Source organism: Pipistrellus kuhlii, unplaced genomic scaffold (assembly GCF_014108245.1).
Source record: "Pipistrellus kuhlii isolate mPipKuh1 unplaced genomic scaffold, mPipKuh1.p scaffold_m20_p_15, whole genome shotgun sequence".
In the NCBI taxonomy this organism is placed as follows: domain Eukaryota; kingdom Metazoa; phylum Chordata; class Mammalia; order Chiroptera; family Vespertilionidae; genus Pipistrellus; species Pipistrellus kuhlii.
The window spans coordinates 10,653,348-10,681,332 of NW_023425460.1; the positions used below are offsets into that span (position 1 = coordinate 10,653,348).

The 27,985-nt window shown below is 53.4% G+C and overlaps 1 protein-coding gene across 6 annotated transcripts in view; it reads right to left on the reverse strand.

Annotated features, from left to right (window-relative positions):
* ADAMTS14 (ADAM metallopeptidase with thrombospondin type 1 motif 14) overlaps nt 1-27,985 on the reverse strand; it is a 78,022-nt gene that overhangs the window by 34,712 nt on the left and 15,325 nt on the right. For all 6 annotated transcript variants that reach the window (XM_045581760.1, XM_045581758.1, XM_045581757.1 and 3 more), the window contains exons 3-4: nt 17,304-17,460; nt 12,288-12,478 (exon numbers count right to left, since the gene is read on the reverse strand). In XM_045581760.1, coding sequence (XP_045437716.1) covers nt 12,288-12,478; nt 17,304-17,460 — 348 coding nt within the window. The remainder of the gene's footprint in view (nt 1-12,287; nt 12,479-17,303; nt 17,461-27,985) is intronic.

The window sequence follows — 27,985 nt, forward strand, 5'->3', positions numbered from 1 at the left end:
CTTGACCTGAACCAAACCTGGGACCCTTCAGTCCGCAGGCCGACGCTCTATCCACTGAGCCCAACCAGCTAGGGCTCTTTTCTTTTTAATTAACAAACTTTTAAGTTTAGTTTTAAATTCACTGAAAAGTTGCGAGGGTAATACAGAGGATTCCCACATGCACTGGGCACAGTCACCCAGTTCCCCCATTATTACCACCTGCCACTGTTCTGCTACACTGGTCACCACCTACGAACCAGGTTTGACTAACTAAAGCTCATATTTTATTCAAGTGCCCCTCCCTTTCCCCTGATATCTCTTCCTCCCTCCTTCCTTCCCTCCCTCCCTTCCTTCCTACCTTCCTTCCTTCCTTCCTTCCTTCCTTCCTTTCTTTGTTTTTTCCTTCTTTTTGCCCTGGGATCCCATTCAGGACACATTTAGTCATCATATCTCCTTTGGCTGCTCCGAGCTGTTTCTTCTCTCTGACATTTCTCAAACTTCTCTGGGTTTTGATGACCTCACTGACACTGGTTAGGTGTTTTGTAGACTGTCCTTCATTTGGGTAAGTCTGATGTTTTTCTCATGAATAGACAGGGGTCTCGGGTTTGGGGGAAGAGGAAGACAGAGGTGAAGTGCCATTCCCATCTCATCTGTCAAGGATGCATGCTACCAATAGGACTCATCACTCATGACGCTGACCTGGCTCACCTGCTAAGAGTGTTTGCCGTTTCCTCACAGGGAGTTCACGCTCTCCCTGCCCCTTCCTGGCTGTGCTCTTGGAAGGAAAGTCACCCTGCACAGCCCACACTCCAGGAGTGGGGAGCTGAAACCCATCTGGAGAGCAGTCTCGTCAGTTACGCAGAATCCTCCGCACAGGAGGCTTGCTTCTTCTCCCCCCCCCCCCCCCCCCCCACCTATTCATTCCGTTGTTTATGCATCAGTATGGACTCGTGGGTATTTATTTTATGCCCTGGGTACAATTCAAAGCTCCATTATTTTGTTGCTCAAATTGTCCCAGCTTTGGCCACTGGGAGCTCCTTCCGTTGGCTCCCGTGTCTCTTTAACTCACCCCCTCATTTTTGGTTTGTTTTTATTGGTTGGTTTTTTGGGTTTTGAGCACGCCCTGACTTTCTGGCCCAGCAAGATGCTCGGCTTGAATATCCCCACTTCTAGAGTCAGCCATCCTCCCAGGAGCTAACCGGAGCACAGCCCGTGATCTCTACCTTCGTGTTGGGAAAAGCAGCCCAACGTCATGGAGGAGCTGCGGTGGAACACAACCACACGCAGAGTGCAAGCCCAGCCTCTGCTCTCCCCGCCCTGGCCAGAATGAAGGCATCACTGCTTGAAGACAGGGGAATGGCCCCAATGCCCTCCCCTGCCCTTCCTCAGTCCCAGGCCCTGGGCTCAGCCCGTCTGTCTCCCTGGCTCTGACCCTCTGAAAACAGGCCTATATGGTGACTGCAGTCCAGGCGCCCCCGGTACCTGAGACTCAGCATCTCGTGAGTCTAAGCCACCCGCCCTCCTTTCCCTATTTACGGCTGCAGTAGACCCGGTGGCAGCTATGGAGTCTTATCCATCCCTGTGCAAGCAAGAACCTCCTGTTATTGCTGGTGGCTTTCCAGGCCGACCGGAACCCCTCCACACTGCAGGCAGCGAGTCATTTAGGGACTATCTGAGGAAGGAATGCGAGTCCTGGTTGTCTGAAGACGTCCACCGCCATCTTCCAGGAAGATCAAAAAGGCAGCTGCATCAAAGCGTGCAGCGTGAGTGTCCGTGGCAAAACCCCAGAGAAGAGAGCGGAGCACTTAGCGGCATCTCCGTGCTCTGCATGGCACAGGGGACAATGCTGTGCAGACAAGCACTCTGATGGCTCCAGGCCGAAAGTGGAGAACCTGATGCCCCAGGCCGGCCTGCCTGTGTGTAAAGAGAGGCAGCGTGGAGGCCTGGAAAGCCCCAAGCTCTGCGGGGTGATCTCACCCCTTGCGCCCAACTCCCCCCTTTCTGGACGCACCAGCCTTGCAAAGGCGAACAGAAGGTGAGCAAATGTCAATCAGGGACACCTGTCAGTTTGGAACTGCTGCTTCCCACTCTGGGAGCTGAGGGGTGGCTCCTCAGACACACACACACACACACACACACACACACACACACACACCCGGAACAGGACCTGGGGAGTCCGACAGCATGTCCAGTGTGATGCTGGGTACGAAAAAGCTTTGTGAACCGTAGAGCGATCTTTACTCATGAGGGGAACTCATCACGATGTCTCTCCTGCCAGAAATCCGGCATGCGTCCGTTTGCGTCAGACCCTGTTCTCTGCCCGGTGGGCTTGTCAGGAAATGCAAACACCTGTGTGTGGCCACTGAGCTGACACGGTGGGGCAGGGTCCTCAGCCTGGCCATGCGGGACGCTTTGGCATGATGGTTCTGCTTCGGGGTCGTCCCGTACGCAATAGGATGTTTAGCAGCATCCTGGGCTCCCTCTACCAGACGCCAGGAGCAGCCACCCCCTCGGCTGTGATAACCAAAAAGTACCTCTAAATGTCCCAAATACCTCCCGGGTCACAAAGCAGACCTTGGTTAAGAGCCACTGCCTTAAAGTAAGTGAATTTTTGCTTTGCTTTTGGGGGAGGGGGGTGTCTCTGAGTGCACTAAAAGCAGTGGAGAGCTTTTTAGGGAAAAGCAAAAGAAGAGAGAGGAATGAAAAGAAGGGAGCAGGGGCTGTGCCCATCCAGTGAGCAAAGGATGAGCTGCCCCGGAGGCTCACGGGGCCCGAAAGGAAAAGGCCTGGCACTGCGACATCCTCCGACAGCAGGAAAGCAGCTTCCATGGGTTCCCAGCAGCCTCTGGGAGGAATCGTTAATACATTTTTAAAAAATATATTTTATTGATTTTTCACAGAGAGGAAGAGAGATAGAGAGTTAGAAACTTCGATGAGAGAGAAACATCGATCAGCTGCCTCTTGCACACCCCCTACTGGGGATGTGCCCGCAACCAATGTACATGCCCTTGACCGGAATCGAACCTAGGACCTTTCAGTCCGCAGGCTGACACTCTATCCACTGAGCCAAACCGGTTTCATTTTATGTGCTAACAGGCCACCCTCCTAGGCTGAGGCCACCAAGGTCCTGGTCTGACAGCCATCTGCACCCAAACCTCCCAGGTCTGGAAGGGGCACCCCACTTTTCCAGGCAGGGCTCCGAAAGAGGCCCTGAGGGGGGTCAGAGCCGGTAGGACCCTTGCAGAGGCACCAGTCAATGTCTCCCCACAGGCAAGCCCGGCCCCTTTGTAGTGTCAGCCTAGCTGGGTAGGGTGAGGGGCAGGGTGGGCAGGGAGCCCACCACTCAGACAGATGGGCTGCCAAGAGGGGTCAGGCTGCAGACCAGCTCCGTGAGGACTAGTGAAAAGCCTCTTTGTCTCCTCTCACCCTCCTTCTGCTCCAGCTCCAGGCCCTAAGAGGATCCCCATGTCCTCACGGCCAAGGGCATCTGTGCCCCAGTGACCGGTGCGTCACCCCGACGTAAGCGGAAGATTTCTGCCATGTGCCCCGCTGGCAGGCCCAGCCACAGGATCCCGACTCTGCTGAGGGCCAGCGCTCCTCCCCACTCCAGGCTGGGGGCCCAGGGACCTCCTTCTCCTGCTTCCCAGAGCTGCTCACCCCAAGTTCTGCCACAGCAATAATGGGGGAAAGTGCAGACTGTGGAATCAGGTGGATCTGAGTTCCAGTCCTGGCTCCGCCACCTATTAGCTGTGCAGGTTCTGAGCAAGTCACTTGGCTTCTCACAGGGGTCCAAGGAATGAAGCTCACTGAGGACTCAGGAGCCCGTCTGTAAAGCTGCCAGCCCCGTGCTGACACGCAGAAGGGCGTGGGATGAGACTGAGATATGTGAGGCCTCCCAGGGAGCTGGGAGCATCCTGGGTCTTTATGTGGGCCCATCACAGCCTCTGCTGGTGTCCGTCTCTCCTCCCCGTCCAGGTGCCACCCTCAGGCACTGTCCTCCACGCATTCCCTCCACACAAGAGCCCACACGGCTGCCTGATAGAAAATGTCCTGCCATAGCCAAGTCCCTGAGATTTCCCTGCACACTCAGGACAGCCTTCCCATTCCTGCTTCCACAGCCCGGCCATGCCATCCTCCTCCTCCCCTCCTCCCCAGCACCACCTCACTCCCCCTGCCTGCTCTTCACCACCCCAAACACCCCCTCTCCCCAAGGCTGGCTCAGCCCTCTCCTCCAGTCCATGGGGACAGCCGCCTCCTCTAAACGCCGTCAGCCTTATTTTCAATGGTTCCTGAGTTATTCCATGGGACGGAGGCTTGTTTTTGCAGCCAGACCAAAGCTCCTTGAACAGGAGTCTGTCTGTCATTCTGGGCACACAACCAGGCGCTCACTAAATGCTGGACACAACTGCCCTTCCATTCCAAAGCTCTCCAAAGGCCCCCTAGCCCTGAAACTGAAAGAAGCCTTAAGAAACCAGTGCACGTGGGTAAACTGAGGCACAGAGAAAGACAAGTCCATCCAGGGCCCACCAGCATGTGAGGGAGGGGAGAGGAGGGAGTGTTTGCCCACCATCTGGAGCTGCATGAATATGTATAGCGCAGGCCAGGTTAATGCAAGAGAAAAACGAGAAGCAGGCCAAGAGCTGCAGGGCCTCACTGATAGCTTCTGCCCCCTCCCCCTGGGTTAGCACAATGGGACCATCCATCCTGGGAACCGGATCTCCTCTCTCTGATCCCCCTAGGCCAGCCCTCGCCCTGGAAATTGGGATCAGAAATGGTCACCGGCAGGCTCTCCCAGGGGACAGCAAAGGGAAACCCTGGTGCTGGCTTCATGAAATCCCTGGGAGACTTATGCTTTACACGCCCCGGCCAAATGAGAGCTCCCAAACAATGCCCGGGACGAGCCGCTGGCCCCTGGGAGGGAGAGGCTGCCGGCAGCCCATCCGCTCACCTCCATGGGCCGGAACTCGGCTGGCCGTCCCCGGAGCCTTGGAAGTCAGACCCCGTGGCTGGCCTTCCCCTGCAGTTTCCTCACAGCAGCAGCGAGTGTGCAAGGCAGCGGCTCCCTAGCAAGGCCGCTGCAAGGCCACCCACAGCCATGTGGGCTCTTGTGTGGAGGGAATGTGTGCAGAACAGTGCCTGAGGGTGGCACCTGGAGGGGGAGGAGAGACAGACACCAGCCTCTCCCCGCCTCCAGGACTGACTGACCCCTGTGGGAGGCCCTATCTCCACCACAGCCCCCAGGCAGCCAAGGCCTTTTCTGCTCTCACCTTCAAGAAGCCCATTAGGAGCATAACCAGCTTCCAACACCCTTCTGGAACCCCTGAGAAGGCACCGAGTCTCCTCACCTACTCTCCAGCAGGCTGTGAGAGGAAGGAAGGTGGAGCCAACTCTCTGGAAACAGCAGTCCCCGAGGCAGGCCCGCCTGGCACAGTCTTTGGTGTGCACACAGTGGAGGAACTCCCTGGCCAAGTCTGGGAGTCATGGGTCAGAGGTCAAGGGTCAGAAGTTAATTTGGCCAAGAGGGCTGGAACAGGGACACGAGGAGGGACACCAGGAACTGAAGGGCCGCTGGCCTCCACATCAGGAGCCTCAGAGCTTGGCAAAACTTCCCTGCTCCCCACCCCCATCCCATGGTGTCTGTCAGGCAGCTCCACCTGAGGCACTTATGTCGACCCCGCTGAAGTACCCGCATGTCAGTCTGGGCAAGGCAGCGGAACACCCAGTTCCAAAAGTACACTTTCCTCTAGCAGTGTTTCCCAAAGTGTGGTACGCGTACCCCAGGGGTACGGGAAGAGTTTGGTGGGGGTACGCGTTGCACCGGAGTTTGGTGGGGATATGCACTGCACCATGCTTAGCTGTGCCTAATTCTACATTCTCATGAGTACGGGGGGTACTCAGCGTTACGAAAATTATAGAAGGGGTGCACATATGTCAAAAGTTTGGGAAACACTGCTCTACAGAAACAAGTGTCTACAATATCTCTTCTAGTTTCCAAGCGAAGACCCCGTGTTCTTCTTGGGGAGCAAGATCTTGTTGACTCTCCCCATCACTCTGCTAACGTCACTGCCTTCAACCCTACCCCTCAGGGTTCCCCTTTGGCCAAGGCCCCAAAGAGCAGCCGTCCAACATCCATGTCACCTGAGCTAACCCTCTCAGAACCCTCTCTAGAGGGGCTCAGACTAGACCGTCAGTGGGTCTGGGGTGGGGGGGGGGGGAAGAGAGGAGGCTTGGTAAGAACATACAGGGGCCTAGAACACACAGCATGTGGGTTTCCGCCACAGGCAGAGACTTCGGAGGCTGGCACAGAGCCTGGCCCCGCTTGGACACGCACACATGCCACCCCTCATTTCCTGGGCTGCTCTGAGGTCCCTCCCGGCCTGTCTAGGGAATCACTCAGGAGCACAGAGCTGGTGTAAAGATTATCTCACACTAAGGTGACCAGGCGTCCCAATTTTTAACAATTTGTCCTGCGTCCCGATTGGGACTTTTTTAAAATGCCGTGGGACATTGGTGGACACAGGATCCTTAACAAGGAACATTTGTAGCACATAGAGGTGGTATTCGGGACAAATGGTTAAAAATCGGGACTATCCTGCCAAAGCAGGACATCTGGTCACCTTATCTTACACTGCAGTCATTTGAGATTCCATAGATGCTTTCTCAGAAATTCCCATATCTGACAAAGCAGCAGCTTCTGGGAAACCAGCTATCATAAATCCTTTTCCCCGGGAACGTCACAGCCATAAAAAGGAAAGACCACGTGTACCTGCATACACAAACATTACCACGGGCTTTATTATTTCCCGCTAGTTCTAAGAAGTCACTCACCTTCCGAAAGACACCTATTTGTCCTTCCCATAGAAGCCTTTCCCTCATTGCTGTTATTTCCCGAAGACCACCTCTATGTGCTACAAATGTTCCTTGTTAAGGATCCTGTGCCCACCAGCATAAATGAATGATGTGTCTCTCTGTTTTACTTTTTATCCAGTCGCAGAGATTTTCCTACTTCGCTTTCTCCTGCCTCCTTAATCTGCCACCGATGGATTTCATGTAACCCCCTTTAGGTGCCCTCCTTTGATTGTAAGGTGTAAAATTCTCCAGAGCATTTTCTCAATCCGTTGAAATGTTTGTCATCAATTGGGCACAAATAAGCTAATAAAAATTCTTACAGGTTTGATGTCTCTCACGTGGACTCTTCGCTGCCTGCTCCCCGGGATTAGATCCTGCTCCTCCTTGCCCCACACACATCAGTTAGGCTTCACCCAGACCCCCAGCCAACCCTCCAGTCCTAGCAATTGGTCCAGGAAAGCAGGAAGGATCCCTCTGCCTTTGGGTCCTAAGAGCAAAAGTGTCAGAATCTGGGGTTGCCAGGAGCCCCGCTTCCCACCATGGGGAGAAAGCCTAGCCCCTGTCAGTTTATGTTGGAAGCTGCCCATTGTCTTCACTCGCAGGAAGAGGTGGACAAGGAGTCCGGAAGGCTGGTCAATCTTGAGGCTCTGGCAAGGGTCAGGCCCTCACACCCACCGTCTGGTGGAGACAAAGGGAGCTGAAGCAACTTGTTTATAGACATGCAAATTTCTCTCTACACCCCCCTCTCCCCAGAATCCAGAGGGAGGTGGTAGTGAGGCCAGCTTCTGGGGAAAGGGGGGGTGGGGGGGGGTTCCCATCGCTTAGTTGCTTTCACACGGCCAGAACCCAGGGTGTGTCCTGAATGACGCTGCACCCCTCCACCTCCAGGAGCGGGATGGAGCCCTAGTCAGACGGGCAGCCACCCATGGAAAGGGCTCTCTACCTGGGGTCCAGTCCAGGCCTAGCACTCAGAGAATAAACACGTGTGCTTCCATGAGAGCTGCCTTGTCCGCCGCACGCCTTCAGCCTTGCCTGACTCTGATTCTTTACAAGGAGAGCTGTGTGGATGACTAATAGCAATGCAACCTTCTTGTTTATAGACATGCAAATTCTGTCTTCCCTCTCACCCCCCAGAAATGCCAGCGTTGTCTCTATTTGCACATTCATCCATTCATCTCAACATTTCTGTTCTTGGGTTCTTTTTTGCACAGGTCTTAACATTTGTCTGCTTCCCTCATTAATTGGTGAGTAGAGCAAAATCTTTAACACACACACACACACACACACCTCTGTTTATTTTATTTTAAGTATGTTTTTGTTTCAGAGAGTAAGGGAGAGGGAGAGAGAGAGAAACATCAATGATGAGAGAGAATCATTGATCAGTTGCTTCCTTACGCACTCCACACTGGGCATGTGCCCTGACCGGGAATCAAACTGTGACCTCTTGGTTCATAGGACGACGCTCAACCATAAGCCACACCAGCCGCCAGCCAGACCACCCAACTTTATGTTATTTTTATTTTAGGGCCCAGCTTTGGACCCAGGCTCCCAGCACCAAAGGGCCTCCTTACCCATTCCTGCTCCTCCCTTTCCACCTGCTGGCTACTGGGGCCAACCTGGCTCTCCCAGTAATAGGATTAATACTCAGCTGTGTGGTCAGCTGCGTGGTCTTAGGTTGAGCCAGTTATTTATAGAGCATGAGTGGGTGGTCCCGTGCTCTGGTGAGGTGGATGTGTTCTTAGCATAGTCATCTCCTCTCTCTCCCTCTCTCTCTCAAACAGCCCCAATGGTAGTCTTTGCTCTTTGAGTCCCAAACCACACGCTATGTAAGGAACAGAAGAATGAATATCCAAACTTACTGGCAGCCCCTCCCTTTCCCAGGGCTCCTGTCAGTGGAGCTGATTTCTACCCCTGCCTTTTTCCTGAAGCCGGCATTTCAGACAGAAATCTGCTGTCCTCCCTTTTTGCCATCTCAGGGATGCTGGCCCCTGCTTCTCTCATCAGCTTCCACATTCATTGATCACCTATCAGGTGCTGGGCACTGTGCTGTGTGCTGTGTGCTGTTGGAGTTCAAATAAGTAGAAGTCCCCACCCTCCAGAGACTTAGGCAAGGAACTGCTTATACACACACACACACACACACACACACACACACTAAGACAAATAATATGGCTAGAAGAACAACAGAACACATTACTTGAGTACTATGTGCCAGGCATGTGCTAAATATACATATTTAACTTTCACACACAAAACAAGAGCAGGTACTAACATCAAAATATGGAGGCTCTCAAGCTAAGTATCGTAGCTGACACAAACTGGGGTGTGTAGCCAGCCCAGAACAATTTCTCCAGTGGTCATCCTGAGCTAGCCCCTCTCTTCCTTTCAGTAACTTTATCTCCTCCTCCAACATTTAGTGATTGGTCCAAAGGGTGCTCATGTGATCCAAAGTTAGGCCAATCAGAGTCCTGCCCTCAGAATATTTTTTTATTAAATTATTATCTGTGTACATATTTTAACATTGCCCCCCCCAATACATAGTTTTGTGTCCATTGGTTGTACTTATATGCATGTATACAAGTCCTTCAGTTGATCTCTTATCTCCCCCAGATCTCCCTACCCTCTCCGCTGTAATTTGACAGTCTGCTTGTTGCTTTACTGTCTTTATATCTATCTTTTGGTTCATCGGTTTAAAATATTATTTAATATCCATAAATGAGTGAGGTCATGTGGTATTTCTGTCTCATTGACTGGCTTATTTCATTCAGTATGATGTTCTCTAATTCTATCCAGGTTGCTGCAAATGATGAGAATTCCTTCTTTTTTATGGCAGCATGTAGTATTCCATTGCTGCCCTCAGAATTTTTTAACTGGGAACTAACTAACTGTAGAGAAAACTTCTTTTATCTCTGGCCTCAGGGCTATGGGGATAGGAGTCAGCCTGATGTGACACCAAAATCCATGCTTTTGTCAGAATCTGTCACATAGAGAAGCTAATCAGAGATAACTGGGATGTCACAGAGAGGAAGAAACCTAGAAATAGTCCATGCTCTGGATGGCATTGTTCAGTGGTTAGAGCATCGGCCCTAGAACCAAAGGGTCTCTGGCTTGATTCCGGTAAAAGGCATGTACCTGGGTTGCAGGTTCTCGGCCCCAGTTGGGGTGAGTGCAGGAGGCAACCAATTGATGTGACTCTCTCACATCGATGTTTCTCTCTCTCTCTCTGCCCTTTCCTCCTCCCTTACACTCTCTAAAATCAATGGAAAAAATATCCTCCACTGACGATTAGCAAACAACAACAACAAAAAACAGTCCATTTAAGCCTCTAGTACCAATTACACTTACAGCCAGCTCTGTCCTCTCCCTCCCATGTTTGGCCCATGAGTCAATCAACTACCCTGTTTTCCTTTCTCTAGTTGGAGTTGTTTTCCATCACTTGCTACCTAAAGAATCCTAAGGAAGCCAGGTCCCTGTACAAGGTCACAAGCTAACGAGGGGCTGGCTGCATGCCCTCCTAGCAGCCTCCTCACAACTGTATGGCCAGCACAGGCAACGCTGTGACGTCTTAGAACCCTACAAGTGTTTCCTGCCTGGACTGCACAGTGCCCCCGCATGCTGAGTGGGGCCTGACCCCAACGTGTCACCCCTCTACCCCAGCTGTGTAGGACTGGTATGACCATGGGGTTCACACTTCTGCCCAACAACTGTTGAGTTCCCAGAAATGTGTTACCACGCCCCTCATGAAAGTCATACCATCATTATCACAAACCACTTATGGAGAGCTTAGGCTATTCAAGGTACTATGCTATGTGCTGTCTCATCCTCTCCAAAACCTTGCCTGGGAAGTATTGCCAATACTGCTTTAAAAGTGGGGGAAGGGACACTCCAGAGGGTTAGTCACAAGACAGGAAGGGCCAATGCCAGACAGTGTGACACCAAAGCCCATGCTCTTGGCCCATTGGCTAATGGTCCTCTCGGCGCAGCACTGTGACCAGCTGCACGTCCATCACAGCCTCCCAGAACTGTCGGTGTTAGCCTGGGTGTGAGGTGATTCTATTCCGGCCCGGCCCATGGGCAGTCGTGGTTAGTTGGCATGAGAATGCAGCGAGCCAACTTCCTAACAGGCCTCAGGTCCAAGATCCTAACCTTAAGACCAGCAGAGGCCCATACAGGGGCTGGGACCCTCGGTTTTCAAAAGAAGCCCCACTCAAATTCTCCAGGACCACCAGTATATGTATCTTCCTTCTCAACTCTTGTGTTCAGATGAATGTGTATTAAGAGCCATTAAACTGAGTCACCTGCAGACTGGGAGGTGAAGGCCCCGCCCTGTTGTTTGTTTCCTGTTGATGTGGCATTTGCTCACCTCCTCCTGCTTGCACCACAGTGCCCCGCATGCTGAGCAGGGCCTGAGCCCAAGCTGTCACCCCCTCTACCCAGCTTCATAGGAAAGAACCTGGAGTCCCACCTTCCCCAGCGCCTGGCTGTGGCCTGCACAGTTTCCCCTTTCCCCTGCACCAGTCCTCATCCTTCCCAGAGCCGCAGCCACGGGCACCTCCCACAGCCCGCGGTCCGAATGCTCCAGCCGGCTCTGTCTTGCCGGGAGAGACACCGTGTGGGGCCCACCTGTGCCACACGCACTCACCACCCTCCCTCTGTCATCTCTGCCCCGTTAGCTCAGAGGTGCCTGCCTGTAGCCCACAGGCCCCATGTGGTGCGTAGTCAGGTTCTGCTTAGCATTCACAGTGGTTTTTATATTTTAACATTTAAAAAATTGGTAGTTTCACTTAGATAACTGAATTTAAATGTTCCATGCAAGGTTTTCTTAAAAACAACCGCATTTCTGACTTTCCTTGAAGCATGCCTCCCATGGACCAGAGCCCTGCGATCTGCCTGAGCGCCATCAGCAGAGCTAAGTAGCCACACCCACCTGGGACCGGGCACAGCTCTCTGCTTCCGCAGCCTTCAGTTTGCCTGTGACCCTCTCTTCCCGGCCGGTCAGACCTCTGTGAACACCCAAGGCTCACACTGGAGGCCCGCCCCCCACCTGATTGACAGCGCCTGGCCAGGATCCCAGCCCTCCATTGCCCATTTTCTCCAGGTGAGGTGTCTCAGGCAAGTCCCGGCCACGCCTGACCGAGCTCCGATTGTGTCCGAGCCCACAACCCCCTGTCCAGATGCTCACGCTGGCCAGGGACTAGTGTGGATGGCCTGTGGACACCCCGCGCAGGCACTGCAGTTGAGGCCAGCCTGCAGCCTGGGATGGATCCAGACCAGCTCAGGGCCACTTCACCGCGGAACCCACTGTCCAGCTGGACTAAGGAGCAGACAGAGGCTCCCTGAGGCCGCCCAGAGGACGCCAGGCCAGAGAGAAACAGCGGGTTCAGACCGATCCTGGTGGTACCACCCTACCGCCTGCCCAGCCCCCTAACTCCCCAGCCCCCAGACGCGGGGACACTCACGATGTTCATGAGGGTGAGGACGTAGTTCTGCACGTGCTCCTTGCCATGGAAGCGCACCACGGAGTCGTCCACGGCCAGCAGCACCTCGATGCTGTAGCTGCCCGGCTTGGCATGCCGCCGCTTCCGCTCCGCCTCTCCCAGCTGGCCACCCACCAGGCCCAGCAGGTTGGGAAGGTCGCCCGGGCCAAAAGCTGGAACCAGGATGGAAAGAGACCGAGGTCAGATCTACATAAGGGGCTGTCACTGCGACGCGGCCTGTTAACCCACCCCTGCCCCCTATCACATGTGCCCCTGTCCTGCTTCCATAAACCAGGGTAGCATGCGGGTTTGTTCCATACCAGGTAATTCATGTACACGAGCCCTTTTCCTGCCACGGTGCATGGCTGTCTTTGAGGCAATGAGTAGCAGCAGAGAAGTGGAAACTAACCTGGGCCCTGGTTCCTACGTGGTCCTATCTCACTGTGCATCCTGGCCCAATCTCTGTCCATACCCTTCTCTGGACCTCCATCTCCCCTCCCGTGACTTGTGAGTGGTAATTCTCTATCTCTTGCCCCAGAAGCTTGCTTTGAAAAACCCAAGGTGCAGTGGGTGGAAACATCTTCATAAAGGAAAAAACTAAAATATTACTGTGGCCAACGCAGGACATGTTAGACACCCCTAGAGCATTCCCTGAGCCTCTCAAAACCCTCCCCATCACTGCCAGTGGCCCCAAATTTCACCATCACAGCGTTGGCCTTTTTTGCTAAAAACTAAGTATTTCTATAACTAGGATGTATTAACTTGTGTCGATTAATCTTAGGAGTTGTCAAAACTTTCCTGTGAAGAACCAGACAGGCTGTGTGGACAATAGAGCCTTGTCTGTGTTGCAATAAAACTTTACTGACAAAAACAAGTGGTGGCCCTGAGGACAGGGCACCGTGAATCACAAGACTCAGTGCTACTGTCTTTTTGTTTTCCCTTTGGTTGGGGAGCTAGAATACAAAAGGAAAACAGCATTGACTTCAGGGCTGAAAAAACATATGTGACCACTGGCCTCCTGGGGAACCCAAAAAGGGAGGCCAGCCTTGGGCTGATCGCAGCCTGGCGAGCAGGGCTCAGGCCGGCGCTGCCCCCACTTGCCCCCGAGACCACGGTGTTTCTCTGCAGGTCACACTCAACAGCAGCTCCTGGTGGCCCTGGTGCCTGAGCCCAATGGTGTGTTCAGCAACCCACAGACCAATTCTGGGAGAGAGGAGGGAGGAGGGAGGACCCCCAGGAGGGGAGGAGCAGGGCTCTCTGCGTGGAGTGGGGAGGGCCAGGAGCAATCGCTCCCAACGTAGGAGCAGTGCCCGAAGGGTCACGTGCTGCAGGTGAAACGTGGAAGTTGACCTACACCGCTCTCCCTGCCAAGGGGTGTCCCCGGGAGGCTCCGAGAGGTCACCGGCATCTCAGGTCACACAGCCAGTTCATGGCAGAAGCCCAGAATGTGAACTCAGATCTGCCACTCGCCCGTTATCACAGCCTGTCAGGGTCCACCCGATGGCTCTCTCAGCAAAAACAGCGAGGCGGTTAGGGGGAGGGCCTACTCGCATCAGCCATAGACCCTGGCGGTGTGGATCGCTCCCCCTTCAGGCCACAGGTGACCCTCAAACCGTGGAGGCCGCCGGGAAGCCCACCCAGGAAGCCTCCGGAGAATACGGGGTGACGCAGCTGCTTTGAAAAACCGTTCGGCAGTTTCCCAAAGAGTGAAACATAGAATTAGCATTGGACGCAGAAACTCTACTCCTAGGCACGCGCCCAAAAGAACTGGAGCCACATGTTCCATAAAAACCTGTACACAAATGTTCACAGCAGCATGATCGCAAACGGAAACTATGGAAACCACCCAACTGTCTATGGACAGATGAACAAGCTAACCGCGGTGCCTTCCTACAAGGGAATATTGCCCTGCCGTAAAGAGGAGGGAAGTACTGATACAGGCTCCCACACAGACGAAACCTACAAGCTGAATGGAAGAAGCCAGGCACAGAAGGCCGCCTGCTATAGAATTCCATTCACAGGAGACGTTCAGAACAGGCAAACCTATAGAGACAGAGGTGGGTTAGAGGGGCGGGGAGTGGGAAAATGGGGGTGGCTGCTAATTAATGGGGACAGAGGTTTACAGGGAAATGTTCTGGAATTAGATAGTGGTGATGGTTGCACAACACTGTGAATATAGTAAGAAACCACTGAACTGTACACTTTAAAATGGTTAACATAGTGGATTTCATTTCAATTAAAAAAAAAAAAACAGCAACCCTGAGCCCCAGACTGGCTGGCTGCCCCGCGTCTGGCAGCCCAGCCTCCAGCCCAGGAATGGGAACCCTGGCCACAGGCGCACAGGGCCTGTTGGCATTCAGGAGGGGTTCGGAGGGGAGGGTGGGAGAGGGCGACAGAGAGCAGGACCAGGGGTTAGGGGAGGAAAGGGAAGCACTGGGAGCCCGGGAACATCCAGAGCACACCCTCCAAGGCCGAGGCAGGGTCCACAGGGAATCCCTGAGGGGCGGGGGTAAGGCCGGAATGTCTACCCAGGACTTGGAGCGGTTTAGATGGCTCACCAGAGCCCCTGAAAGAGGACCACATAACACTTCTTTGGAGCCCATCAAGGATGTGCGTGCTGGGTGGGGTGGGTGGGATGGGGTGGGGTGTGAGTGGGTATGAGTGTGTGTGAATGAGTGTTAGTGAATGTGTAAGCCATGTGACTGAGTGTGAGGTATATGACAGCTGTGTGTTGTTAGTGAGCGAATGTGTACAGGTGAGTCTGTCAGCGTTAGGGTGCGTGCACGTTCTCTTCAGAAAGCAGCGGCCAACACCATGCCCCCCGGAGTGCCAACAAGACTCACTGGGGCATCTCAGACCTTTCTGCTGTGGAGCAACTGGAAAACCACGATGGACCCTCTGAGGCCTCCTTTCCTTCCTTGAGGAGAGTTAGACACCGGCCCCCCAGAACAGAGCAGCTCATGGGAGGGACACAAACATCATGGAGACCTGGTGTCTGTCCCCTAGGACACTCCCACAGTGAAGCTGGCCGCGGGCCCAGGACCAGCACACGTTGCATCCACTGGCTTGTTAGGAGGAAGGGGACAGGCCCAGGAGGAATCCCGGGGGCTGAGGGGTCCAGGAGAGGGGACATCTGAGCTGAGCCAACTCCTGGGCAGAGATGGGGGAGGTGCTCCGTCTGGGGGAGATTCCTCAAGTGTGGCTACTGCGGCGAAGCAGGCACTGACCAGCTGGCCCTGGCCTTTATGTGCCAAGTAAACCCAAAGACGTGAGGCAAACCCCTTCTTCTTCATCAGGAACGTTACATGGAGACAGGCACTCCCAGAAACGCTTCTCCACACACTGGGCTCAGACCCACGGCTGGTGTTAAAACAACAGAGTAAGAGTCACAGGTTTCCAAGAAAGTCTTCGCTGCCCCTTGTCTCTCTAAGGAGGAGCCCAGGTGGGCCCAGGGCATGGCATCGCCTGCGGCCCCAAGGAGCTCCAGAGGGCACAGCCTGATGAGAGGAGTCACACGGAGTCCCTGGCGGGAGGCTCCAAATCCACCAGCTCAGCGGTCTCCGCTCCCCAGCCACAGCCCACGGCAGGCGATGGGCTTGGTCCAGGCCATGAGCTGGGCTTCCCAAGGCCATGCCCCACACGAGGATTCAGGGTCTTTTGATTCAAAACTGGCCTCCAATGAAATGGAGCCCAATGAGGCTTGTCACTCCCTCCCGCCGTGATGGAGGGGTCGGTGCCCATCACCACCCTGTCCCTGCAATCCCCCCCACACTCCCGGCTGGCAGAGCCCTCCTCCTCCCGGCTGGTCCTGGAGCGGCAGCTTCTCTTCTGAGGGACGTGGAGCGCAGCTGGAGCTTCAAAGGAGGCGCTGTCTGTGGGGTCAGCTGGCTTTCAGTCATTCCTTCACGCTGTGCTCACCCTCCCGGGCCCGGGCTGGTGGGTGTGGAGCTCAGGGCTGGATTCCTCCCAGGGCCTCCTCGTGTCCTCTCGGCCAAAGCCTTGATGACAAGGCGGAGTTGGACAGTGAAGCTGGCCGCAGGCCCAGGACCAGCACACGTTGCATCCACTGCCTCATCCGCTCAGCCATGGGGTCCTGATGGCTGTGCTGGTCACCGGGATGCGGGGACACCCTCACGTGTCAGCAGTCAGCCTCCTAACACCAGCAGAATAAGAGCAACCTTTCATCATGCACCTGCCACCTGCCAGACTCCATGCTGGAACTTCCACACACACAGTCTCAGAGGGGAACGACAAATTGTCCTCACTTGACAGATTAGGAAACAAGGCTCAGAGGTGTTAAGTAACTTGCTTAGGGTCACACAGCAGACAGCACTGGAGGCAGGATTTAAAAATAGTCTAGTGGACACCACGCTGGCCCAGATGCCCCGGCACAAGGCAGATTCCCTACGAGCACCCTAAGAACTTCCCTCCTGTGGCCCCCGGGGTGGAGTTAGGGTTAGAGTAGGGGTGTCGAACTCAATCAGAGAAGGGGCCAAAATCTAAAATCCAGCCTAAATCGCGGGCCGAATGGTTTACTGAACAGTCATAAACTGTCATTGTGATGGAAACGCAGCGGGGTGCAGTGATGACAGCGCGGTGCGGGCCACATTGCAAGGCCTGGCGGGACGGATTTGGCCCTCGGGCCTTGTGTTTGACACATGTGGGTTAGAGGAAAGAGCTGACTACAACTATTCCACCTATTGCGTGGGCAAAGAAATAGCCTTGCCAAGCAACGCTGAACTCCTCAGAGACCTCTGCAGCCCCAAGTTCCACAGTTCCAGAGGCTCCAGTAGCTCCTCTAGCCCCACACCCCCCATGGCAGATAGTCATAACCACCTCTAAAACCCACTAGTTACAGTAGGTGCAATAGGTCAACGGGGCCCAGTCCCATTTTACAGATGAGAAGACTAAGGCCAGGCACTGAGTGGCTTAAGGCCTCACGTTACCTAAAAACACCCCAGAGGTCGGAACAGAGGCAGAGCCTCTGCCGCGGCCTACCTTCGTTGTGAAGGTCCCCTCCGGGCTCCGCCCACTCCTGCCGGACAGCTTCCCGGCGGTACACCACGTGCGTCCTCCCGCCTGCCTCCTTCTCTCGCTGCCCCCGCTCCAGGGGCTCGATGAAGTAGTCGGTGACGTCTGTGCGGATGAGGCCGGCCTGAGCAGTGGGCAGCAGGAAAGGGGGAGACAGAGAAGAGGCATGAATACGCGGCACAGAACACGGGAGCATTTGCAACTGCACACGTATGTGACCACATGTGTGTGACCACACGTATGCAGGCGCTTCTTCCAGGGCCTTGGGGAACTCTGGAATCCAGCAGGCGACTGGGAGGGGCTGTAAGGAGGCTGTGCCAGGGAGCCCATATGCCCATTTCAAGATCAGCAGACCCACTTCCACTGTGCTGTGCACTCACGGGGTTCCACAGAACACTTCATGTCATCAAGGAGTTCCAGTGCTTAAAGGGGGGAACCACTGCCATGAGGGACATGCTCACACACTGTGGTCGGCAAACTCATTAGTCAACGGAGCCAAATATCAACAGTGCAACGATTGAAATTTCTTTTGAGAGACACATTTTTTAAGCTTAAACTTCTTCTAACGCCACTTCTTCAAAATAGGCTCGCCCAGGCCGTGGTATTTTGTGGAACAGCCACACTCAAGAGGCCAAAGAGCCGCATGTGGCTCGCGAGCCGCAGTTTACCGACCATGGCACTAGGGCACCACATTCCACCCCAAAGCACTGCCACTATCATGCGGGTTTGCCTCTACCTTCAGGCAGACGGAGGGGAAAATCCTATCGGTAAAGCCTAATTATCTCGAAGGTGGGAGCTGGTCCCCCCGCCTCCCCCCCACTACAAAGTGCTATTATTTCAGATTGAAAGCATGTGGTATGCAAGCCAGGGAGAGCAGCTGTTTGCTGACGATAAACGAGCCAGAACAGTGCCCCAGGAGCGCGTGCTCTGCTTTCAATCTAAGTCTTTGCCTGCATCAAAATGTTCTCTTTAAAAAATCAGGTATTGGCCTTGGAAATAAACATATGACCTTGGCCAAGCTCAGCCAATATGTCATTAGGCCCCGACGATTGCAATAATCCCGGGGGCAATGAAACCTGTAACGAGATGTATGTGAATGCATGTGTGGCTGCACAGCCCTGCCCCCACACACGTGTCAGCTCTATAAAACTATGAGACCGGCCCACCTCCCACAGTGCCTGGAAAATAGTAGGCAATCCTAAATAAATAAATAAATAAATAAATATAAATTTGTTGAATTCCTTCACTCCAACAAATATGTATTGAGTACCAACAGCACTGCTTCAGACACTGGCAATACAGCTGTGAACACAAAGCAGTGAATGAAGGAATTGTGTTCATAAATCTGTGCGACCGCCCTAGCCAGTTTGGCTCAGTGGATAGAGCGTCGACCTAAAGCTAAAGGATTCTGGGTTTGATTCCGGTCAAGGTTGCATATCTCAGTTACAGGATCGATTCCCAGCCCTGGTCCGGGAGCACACGGGAGACAACCAATCCACGTGTCTCTCTCATATCAATGTTTCTCTCTCCATTTCTTCCCCTTCCTTCCACTCTCTCTAAAAAAGCAACGGGAAAATATCCTTGGGTGAAGATTAATTAGTTAAATAAATAAACAAACAAGCAAATAAATCTGTGGGACCTTCCCTGCCCGAATAGGAGCGCCTCTTTTCCAAGCTGCTGAGCTCCCCAGCTTTCCCGCCCCAGCCTGTTTGGAGATTGCTCCTCAGGGAACCGGGCCGAGTCCAGCGGAGCACTCACCGTGGAGCCTCCAGCAGCAGCTCCTGTCCCTTCCAGCTACGTCTGCTGATCAAACTGAAAGCACCATCTGGATCCAAACTAAGACGGCTGCCTCTACCTCATAAACAGACCCAACCAGGAGGCCAAACACCTTCCCAGGGAAAACAGCAGGATTGTACTGGAACAAGCTTGGGGCTCCCCATGGTATCCACAGTACGAGGCAATACTCAATTGTCTGCAAACGTTCGGGTCTGCTAATTAAGATGTCAACATCAAACCTTACACTGTGCGTCCTTCCTCTCACTCAGAGCACTTGTATGGTTTTGCTTTTGCACCTGCTGTGTGCCAAGGGCAGGGAGACACAGAGAATAAATGAGGCCCAGCTTTTGGCTTTGAGTTCTTATCGCCTGGAGAGAAGGGTCCGCAGAGGAGCAGAGTGGGGCCATGTGCTGTGCCTGGTGCTACAGAGGGTACACCTGCAGGACAGGCATCCATCAGGCTCTCAGGTGCAAGGGACAAACGTTCAACTTGAACCCCCTTGGCCCCATGTGCAGGACATGGCCCCATGGCAGGGGCAGGCACTGGGTTCCCTCTTCGGCCCGCCTCTCAGCACCTTCTGCATCAGCTTTGCTCTCCTACACAAGGTGACAGAGTCCACTCTTGCTGACACACCTCCATCCTGCCACCAGAGACAAGGAGACTTCCTTTAATCTGCAGCAGGGAGACTGGTTGGTCCAGCCTGAGTCACATGGTCACCCCGGGGCTCACAGGCCCTGCTAGACCCCCACGGCCAGTGGAAGGGAGATGACTGGAAGAGAGAAGCTGTGGCAGAAGAAGCCACCTGAGCTGGAACCCAGATAGGGGTCTGGGCAAGCTGTGGAAGCATAAAGGACAGTGTGGGGACCCGGGAGGCATTCAGGTTCATGGGCAGAGGCTGAACCAGAACTGGATAAGTGTGGCCAAATCAAAGAGCCTTGGCCACGCCCATTCCTCTTTCTGTGCCCCTTACTGACACCCTGGGAGATTGTTCCTGTCCCGTTCAAGGCCAGGCAAGGCAGAAGATCTTCACAGCACAAGTCAAAAGGCCTGTGTTTCATTCCTACAAACCCAGGCTCGCTGAGGGCTGCAGCCTATGGTGGCCCTGCAGATTGGACCACCAGATCTCAGTACCTCATATGAGGTATGCGGGTTCCGGAAAATCACTTAGCGTAGGACTGGGCTTCGAGGCACTGCCTTCCAGCCCAGCCTCCCTGCCCATAATCATGGACCACACCGACCTTTCAAGGTCACCTGCCTGCCTCAGTCTGGGGCTTCAAACCCTCAACAACATCCTCAATGAGGAGATTGCTAACTTTCGTTCAGATGCCTCTAGTGACAGGGAGCTGCCTCCCTCAAGACGTAGTAACCTTTTTTTTAATGTAAGGACATTCAATGTTTCATTGCGCTAAAACACACTTGCCTACATTCTACCTTTTATAAAGTCTTATTATCATAATAACAGGATGTGCCACTTTCATTTACAAATCTTATTTCCCCTTTACAACAATCCTATGGGGTTGCCACAAATACTGGACCCTCTTCATGTGGGTGAGGAAGCAGAGGCTCAGAATGGGTAAGCAACTTGCCCAAAGTCACCCAGCAATGACAGGACTAGAACAAGAACCCAGCTCTATGTGGCCCTTCACCACTGGGCTAAGCCTGGGCCCTGCTTCTGCCCTTGGGGGCCACTTGGAACAAAGAAACTTTCCTTTCATCATCCATTTGCCTATCCCTGGGCCTCTGGTCTGGTCTGACCTTGAAGAGCCAGCAAGATGTTCACTCCCCACAGCTAGGCAAAAAAAAAAAAAAAAAAAAAAAACAGGCTCCAAAAGAAGTCAGGCCTCCTCCCACTGGCGTGAGAATGAGAAGTTTCAGCACAGAGCCCTAACGGAGCAGCGCCCTCTCACTCCCCAGAGACCTCACCCCTCACCCCTCACACACCCTCAGCACCCTCAGCACACCGGAGTGGAAGCACCAGGATTCCTGAGCCTGGCTCAGCCCCCACGCCCCCCACAGGCCTCTCTCCGGGAAGAGTTAAACCCCACTTTCCCCACCAGCTTCACTGTTTAGGGCAAAGACAGCCTGGAAGGGTTAAGCATCTTTGTGACTCTGGGTCCCTCCAGTTTCCACCCTGGATCAAGGACAGAACTTCCCCAGCAAGTTCCCTGTCCATTCTGTGCCTCGTGTCCAGTCTCTTTTTCTTTTTTTTTCTTTTTAATATATCTTATTGATTTTTTTTACAGAGAGGAAGAGAGAGGGATAGAGATTTAGAAACATCAATAAGAGAGTATCATCGCTGAAACCGGTTTGGCTCAGTGGTAGAGCTTCAGTCTGCAGACTGAAAGGTCCCGGGTTCGATTCCGGCCAAGGGCATGTACATTGGTTGTGGGCACATCCCCAGTAGGGGTGTGCAAGAGGCAGCTGGTCGATGTTTCTCTCTCATCGACATTTATAGCTCTCTATCTCTCTCCCTTCCTTTCTGTAAAAAATCAATAAAATATATTTTAAAAAAGAGATAGAGAGAGAGAAGAATATCATCGATTCTCCTACTGGGGATGTGCCTGCAACCAAGGTACATGCCCTTGACTTTTCAGTCCGCAGGCCGACGCTCTATCCACTGAGCCAAACCACTTTCGGCCTCATGTCCAGTCTTGACAGGCCATTCTTGTCCAGGCCTGGGGGCCCCCCACCTCTGAGACCCTCCTCCTAGAGCCGCTCGGCCCCCAGGTCAGGCAGCAGGCTGGGCCGGCCTTCGGTTTCCCCTCCACACCACGAGAGGTTTGGCCCACGATCCCTCCAGCTCTGGCCTGGCCAGGAAACCAGGCCCCATGCAGGGCAGACAGACTGGCAACGGGAACGTTCTGGCTCTCCGCCCCTTTGCCAAATGACTCCAGTCTCTCAGTTTATGAGATGTTTATGTTTCTGAAAAGTGGCGGCTAATTTTAAAGCTCTAAAATCAAATCAGATTTCTGCGTTAAGAAAAAAGGCGGGAAATGAAGTTCTGGTAAGCTGGGAAAGAAATGTCAGCCAATTCTGTTTTCACCCTTACTTTAGTCAGGTCCTCGGGCAATTTCTCCGAGTGGAAACTCTCCAATGGGCGGTCCTAACGCCCCTCAGCCAAGCTCAAGACCTTTAATGTAACTGTTCTGAGGGGCCTTTCCTAGAAGGTGACTGGCAGGTGGGGGAGGCCCGTTTGGCTTTTCCAATATGACGGTGACACTGTCTTGGTTGTGAAGGGGCCACCTTCTGCCACCTCTTCATGCAGCGGCCTCCAGGCCACGCTAACTGAGGTTTCCCAGTCCTGCTTCCCCTCAGGGGAGGCCCCCAACTCCAGAGCAAGTCACTCGGGGTGACAGGAGAGGGGAGTGCTGGAGGGACCCTGCAGAGGGTCACAACCGAGCAAGTTCAGTTGTCACCAGTAGCTATCGCGAGGGCAAGGACCCAAATATTTTAGCAAATTTTTGCATGAACTTGCATGTGAATTTGGGAGGCAAGGGTACAAAGAGCCAGGGAGTTCCCGGGAAGAGACCCCCGAGGACTGGCACACACGTCCATAGACGGGGCACAAGTCCGGGTGTGGACAAGGGCAGCGCTCCATCTGTGCGGAGTCAAGTGCAGAGACAACAGGCAAGGACCCAGCCTGGGCCGCAGTCAGGGCAAGTGGCCTGACTCTGAGAACACAGCGTGGCTCTGGGGCAGGGGATCCTGAGCCCACATGGGGCACCCTCAGTTTGCCAACCTCTGTTGAATGCCCAGAAGAAGGGAGCAGTATCAAGATGTCAGTGTCAGTGGAGCCAGGTCTCCTCCTCCTCCTCCTCCTTCCAAGACTGGCCTCTGGGGGGCCTCCCAGAGGAGAAAGGAGCAGAGCAGGCCTCCTCCAACCCCACCGCCCCACCACCTCCCAGGGAGAGGGGACCCGTGATCCCGACCTGGTTCTGGAAATGCCATTATGAGAACTTCACTGTCAGCGGCACTCAGTTTCTAGGCTTCCAGCAAATTCAGCCTGAAACCGTTCCACCGTAGGAAATGAAAGGAAGCCCTGCACGTGGAGCCTGCGGTGATGCGCACAGCGGGAGTGGTGTGAGAATCAGAAATGGCTTCCACCAGCCGCAGCTGGTTTGGCTCCGTCAGCCTGCGGACTGAGGGGTCCCAGGTGGCAGGCTCGATCCCCAGTGGCAGGCGTGCAGGAGTCAGCCAGTCTATTATTCTCTCCCATCATTGAAGATTCTGTCTCTCCCTTCTCCTTCCTCTTTGAAATCAATAAAAATATGTTTAAAAAAAAAGTAAGAGCCCTAGCCAGCTTGGCTCAGTGGATAGAGCATCAGCCTGTGGACTGAAGGGTTCCGGGTTTGATTCCAGCCAGGGGCACATGCCTGGGTTGCAGGCTCAATCCCCAGTTGGGGGCATGTAGGAGGCAACCAATCAATGATTCTCTCTCATCATTGATGTTTCTATCTTTCTCTCCTCCCTTCCTCTTGGAAATCAATAAAGAAATATAATTAAAAAAAAAAAAAAAAAAAAAAAAAAAAGAAAAAAAGAAGAAAGAAAGAAAGAAAGAAAGAAAAAAATAAACTTCCACCAGGTTCACCCCAACCCAGCAACCTGCTTCTGTCCCAGCCACTGCTAGCCATGCGCCCTCCCTAGACCCCCACCTGAACAGCACTACCTGCTCCAACCACAGAAGCCTCCACGTCAGCAGTCTCCTTCCCTTCCGCCACGGGCCTGCTCACTGCACCCTAGCATGCTGGCTCCAGCTACTGTTAGACTTCCCCAAGACCTCCAAAGTGTGACCTCACCCCTCTATCACTGTCAATCTCCCTGCCTCCCCCTCTCCCTCCCTCCCACACCAAGTCCTCATATCCCCTTCACACCACCTTGGACTTCTTTGTCTAGATGCATAATAATTCTTCTGCAAACACGTATAACTCTCCCCACCTTCCCCTCCATCCACTCTTCCAGAGAAGCCTCTGCCCTGGTTCATCCCACCCAGCCAAACACTCCACGCCTTCACACTGATGGAGACGGCGCACATGGTGCCCACGGGTCTCCCTTGAAATCAGCCGCCACCATGCTCACATCAGCGCGATGCTGCCTGGGACTCAGCTGCCCCTCCCTGTGGTGTCTGCATTCCGGTTCTCCCAACGGCTTCCACCTCCAACATGGCCCTCTCACCCTCTCCCGTTTCTTTTATTTTTAAGTACATTTTATTTTTATTGACTTCAGAGGGGAAGGGAGATGGAGAGAGAGAAACGTCAATGACGAGAATCATTGAACAACTGCTTCCTGCATGCCCCCAGCTGGGGGTTGAGCCCAAAACCCAGGCATGTGCCCTGACCGGGAATCAAACTGCGACCTCCTGGTTCACAAACTGCAACCTCCTGGTTCAACCACTGAGCCACACCAGCCTGGTACCCTCTCCTGTTCTCAAGGACAAAGCAGACACCAACAGGCAGGCTCTCCCTTGTCCTCTCACTACCGTGCTCAGGACACCCCCTTTCACCTCCTCAAGGACTGAGCTCTGCAATCACTGCCCCTCTTTCGGGCATCCCCTCGCTCCCTCTCCCGGTCGTTTTCACTGGCACGCAGGTGCCCTCAGGATCTCACATCTGTGACACCCCCTCCCTCCCAGCCTGGTCCAGGAGGAAGCACAGGCCCGGCCACAGCCTCCACCTGGCCTCCACTTCCAGGTCTCATGTCTCTCCTCAGCCCATCCCCCAGGGACTTCTAGAGCCATCACTTCCCGGAAGCTACTCTCGTTAGGGCCACCTGTGACCTCCGTGGCCAGAGCCAGCACCCAATTCTTTATCCTGGTCTCACACAGCTCATCCATTTCAGCGCATCCTGGTCTCACGCAGCTCACGCATTTCTCCTGGGAAGTTCCCATGATCACAAGGCTCTCCATACCAGGCACTTTCAGATAGCTCCTAAATGACAGCCCCGCCCGGACCCCTCCCAGAATTCCCTGTGGAATTGTCCAACAGTCTCCTTGATAGAGACCCTGGGCCCTGCTGGGGCCTCAAACTTTAAAGCTGACCTCCTCCTCCTCCTCTTTTGCCACCCTGTCCCAGAAAATGGCACCATCATGTTCCAACCCCTCAAGTTAGAAATCGAGAGGAGGGGTGGGCCCGGGATTGGGGTTTTCAAATCCTTCCCCATCTCTCCCACCATCCATCTTTCTGTTGGGTCCATTCAACTGAAAGCTGCACCACCCAAGGTAACCTGCAGGGATTAGACCCTCATGTGGGTCACCCTGGGCACATCTGGGGGGGGGGGGGTCAGCCCCACACCACAACCCCCTCACCCTGGGACCACCACTCCTGCCAGGACTCTATATGGCCCTATGTCTTCATGAAACAAACACTGCAAGTTAGACGTGACGGGGCTGGGGTTGCATAAGGACATGAGAGACCAACCTCTGCTCCCCTGATTAGGGACTTGTACCTGGAACATAGAAAGAACACATGTAACTCAATAATAAAAAGACAAGCAACCCAATTTAAAAGTAGAAACAGGATCAAAGTAAACGTTGCTCCAAGGAATACATACAAATGACCAACAAGCGCTTTAAAAGGTGCTTGACATCATTTATCGGTAGGAAAATGCAAACCAAAACCACAATGAGATACCCCTTTGGCTAGAATCAAAAAGTCCCATCATAGCCCTAGCTGTTTTGGCTCAGTGGATAGAGCGTCAGCCTGCAGACTGAGGGGTCCCAGGTTCAATTCCGGCCAAGGGCACATGCCTAGGTCGCAGGCTCGATCCCGAGTGTGGGGAATGCAGGAGGCAGACAACCAATGGTTCTCTCTCATCATTGATGTTTCTCTCTCTCTCTCCCTCTCCTTTTCTCTCAAAAATCAATAAAATATATATTTTTAAAAGTCCCATAATAAGTGTTGCCAAGATGTGGGGAAATCGGAGCCCTCACACATTGCTGATGGGAATGTAAAGTGATGCAGCCACTTTGGAAAACAGTCTGGAAGTACCTCAAATATTAAACAGAGTTACCATCTGGCCCAGCAAGTCCACTCCTTGCTATATACTCAAGAGAAATGAAAATATATGTCCACACAAAAACTTCTCACTGCAGGACTACTCACAACAGCCAAAAATTAGAAAGCCCAAATGTCCATCAACTGATGAATGGATAAACAAAGGGTGGTATATCACAGGACAGAATATTATTCAGCTCTAAAAAGGAATGAAGTGCTGATATATGCTGTAACATGGTGAATCTTGAAAATATTATAGGGAATGAAAGAAGTCAGTCACCAAGGCCGCATATATATGACTCCATTTATACAAAATGTCCAGAACAGAGGGAAATCTACAGAGACAGAAAGTAGATTCGTCATTGCTGGGGGATGGGGTAAAAGATTAAAGGGGTGGTAGCTAAAAGGTATAGGACTTCTTTTTGAGATAGACGAAATGTTCTAAAATTGAATGTGGTGATAATTATACAAATCTGTGCATATGATAAAAATCCCCTGAATCACTACTTTAAGTCGGTGAATTGCATGGCATGTGAATTTTATCTCAATGAAGCTATGAAAAAAAAGATGACACATACACAGGGAGGTGCCACACATGCACCAAGATGACACACACACACATGCAGTGAGACAACATACACACAGAGACAATACACGTGCAGGCATACAATACGCGCGCGCGCACACACACACACACACACACACACACACACACACGGTGCACAGACGGCCCACTACCACGAAAGCATGAGTCAGCAGAGCTGGGATGAAAGTCTGAGGCGGCTGAGATCCCTATAATCCAAACCTGATGTGGAAGCCCCAAGCCACAGGCGCTCCGCTGGAGGCTGGGCCGCCAAGGCCAGGGCCCGCGCCAAGGAAAGTCTGAAAGCTGATTCACCCCAAGCTGCAGCCTTGAGAACAGGCAGGAGGAAGAGCCCTTGGAAGACGGAGCCTGAGCCGAGAAGCGCCAGGCTTGTCCTCAACTGGCACACCCTGCCACACCCACTCGGCGGCACCAGAGCTCCCAGCACAGGCCAAAGGGCTGGAGGGAACACCAGGAAGCAGGGCCTCCGCTACTGGAGAAAGTGATCTGGGGTGACCAGTTGGCCGCACTTCCTGGGGTCATGACCTCTGCAGGCCCCACACCCTGGGAGATGCTGGGTGAAAGGCAACTGAGGTCTTGCTAGGCCCAGCCCATTTGCAGCAAGAATCCTTCCCGGGAGGAGAAGTGAGGTGGGGAGGGTGGGGAGTAAATGCAGAGACTCCAGAGCCAGAAGCTGGGCTCTGCTCCTCTCAGACCATTGCAAGTCGCTTAACATCCCTGTGCTTCAAGATTACAACACACCTGTCTTTGGGGCTGCCCTGAGAAATGCACACAGAGCACCAGAATGCCTCTCCCCCCGCACCCCACTCCGGGAAGCAAGGACCATGCACGTGCTCGATTTGCCCAGAAGCTCATACAGGGGTGCCAGAAGCAGCATCTGGAACCACAGGGAGCCTTGTCTCTATCTCCTGGCTCCACTGGGACCTGGCTTTGACCCGCTCAAATCCCCTGCCCGTACACAGTAAAGAATACCTGTGGCTGAGCATCCCTCAGGGGAGACGTCCTCACCCAGATGTGGTGCAGGGTGACTTCAGAGGGAAGAGGGAGCGTGCACAGATAAAAGGTCGGCGGAAACACTCGGTTGTGGGAGAGTTGTCTCTGGGTGGCAGAACTGTAGGCAGTTCCTTCTCCTTAAGCGTCTCTTTTCCAACTTTTCTGTAATTCCCCTATCTGAAGGGGAAAGCCAATCCTGCACGGAATGTCTGCCTGCTACAATGCACAGGTCATGACTGTACAACGGTTCTTTTTAAGCAAAGTTTTAAAAAGGAGACCGACAGCAT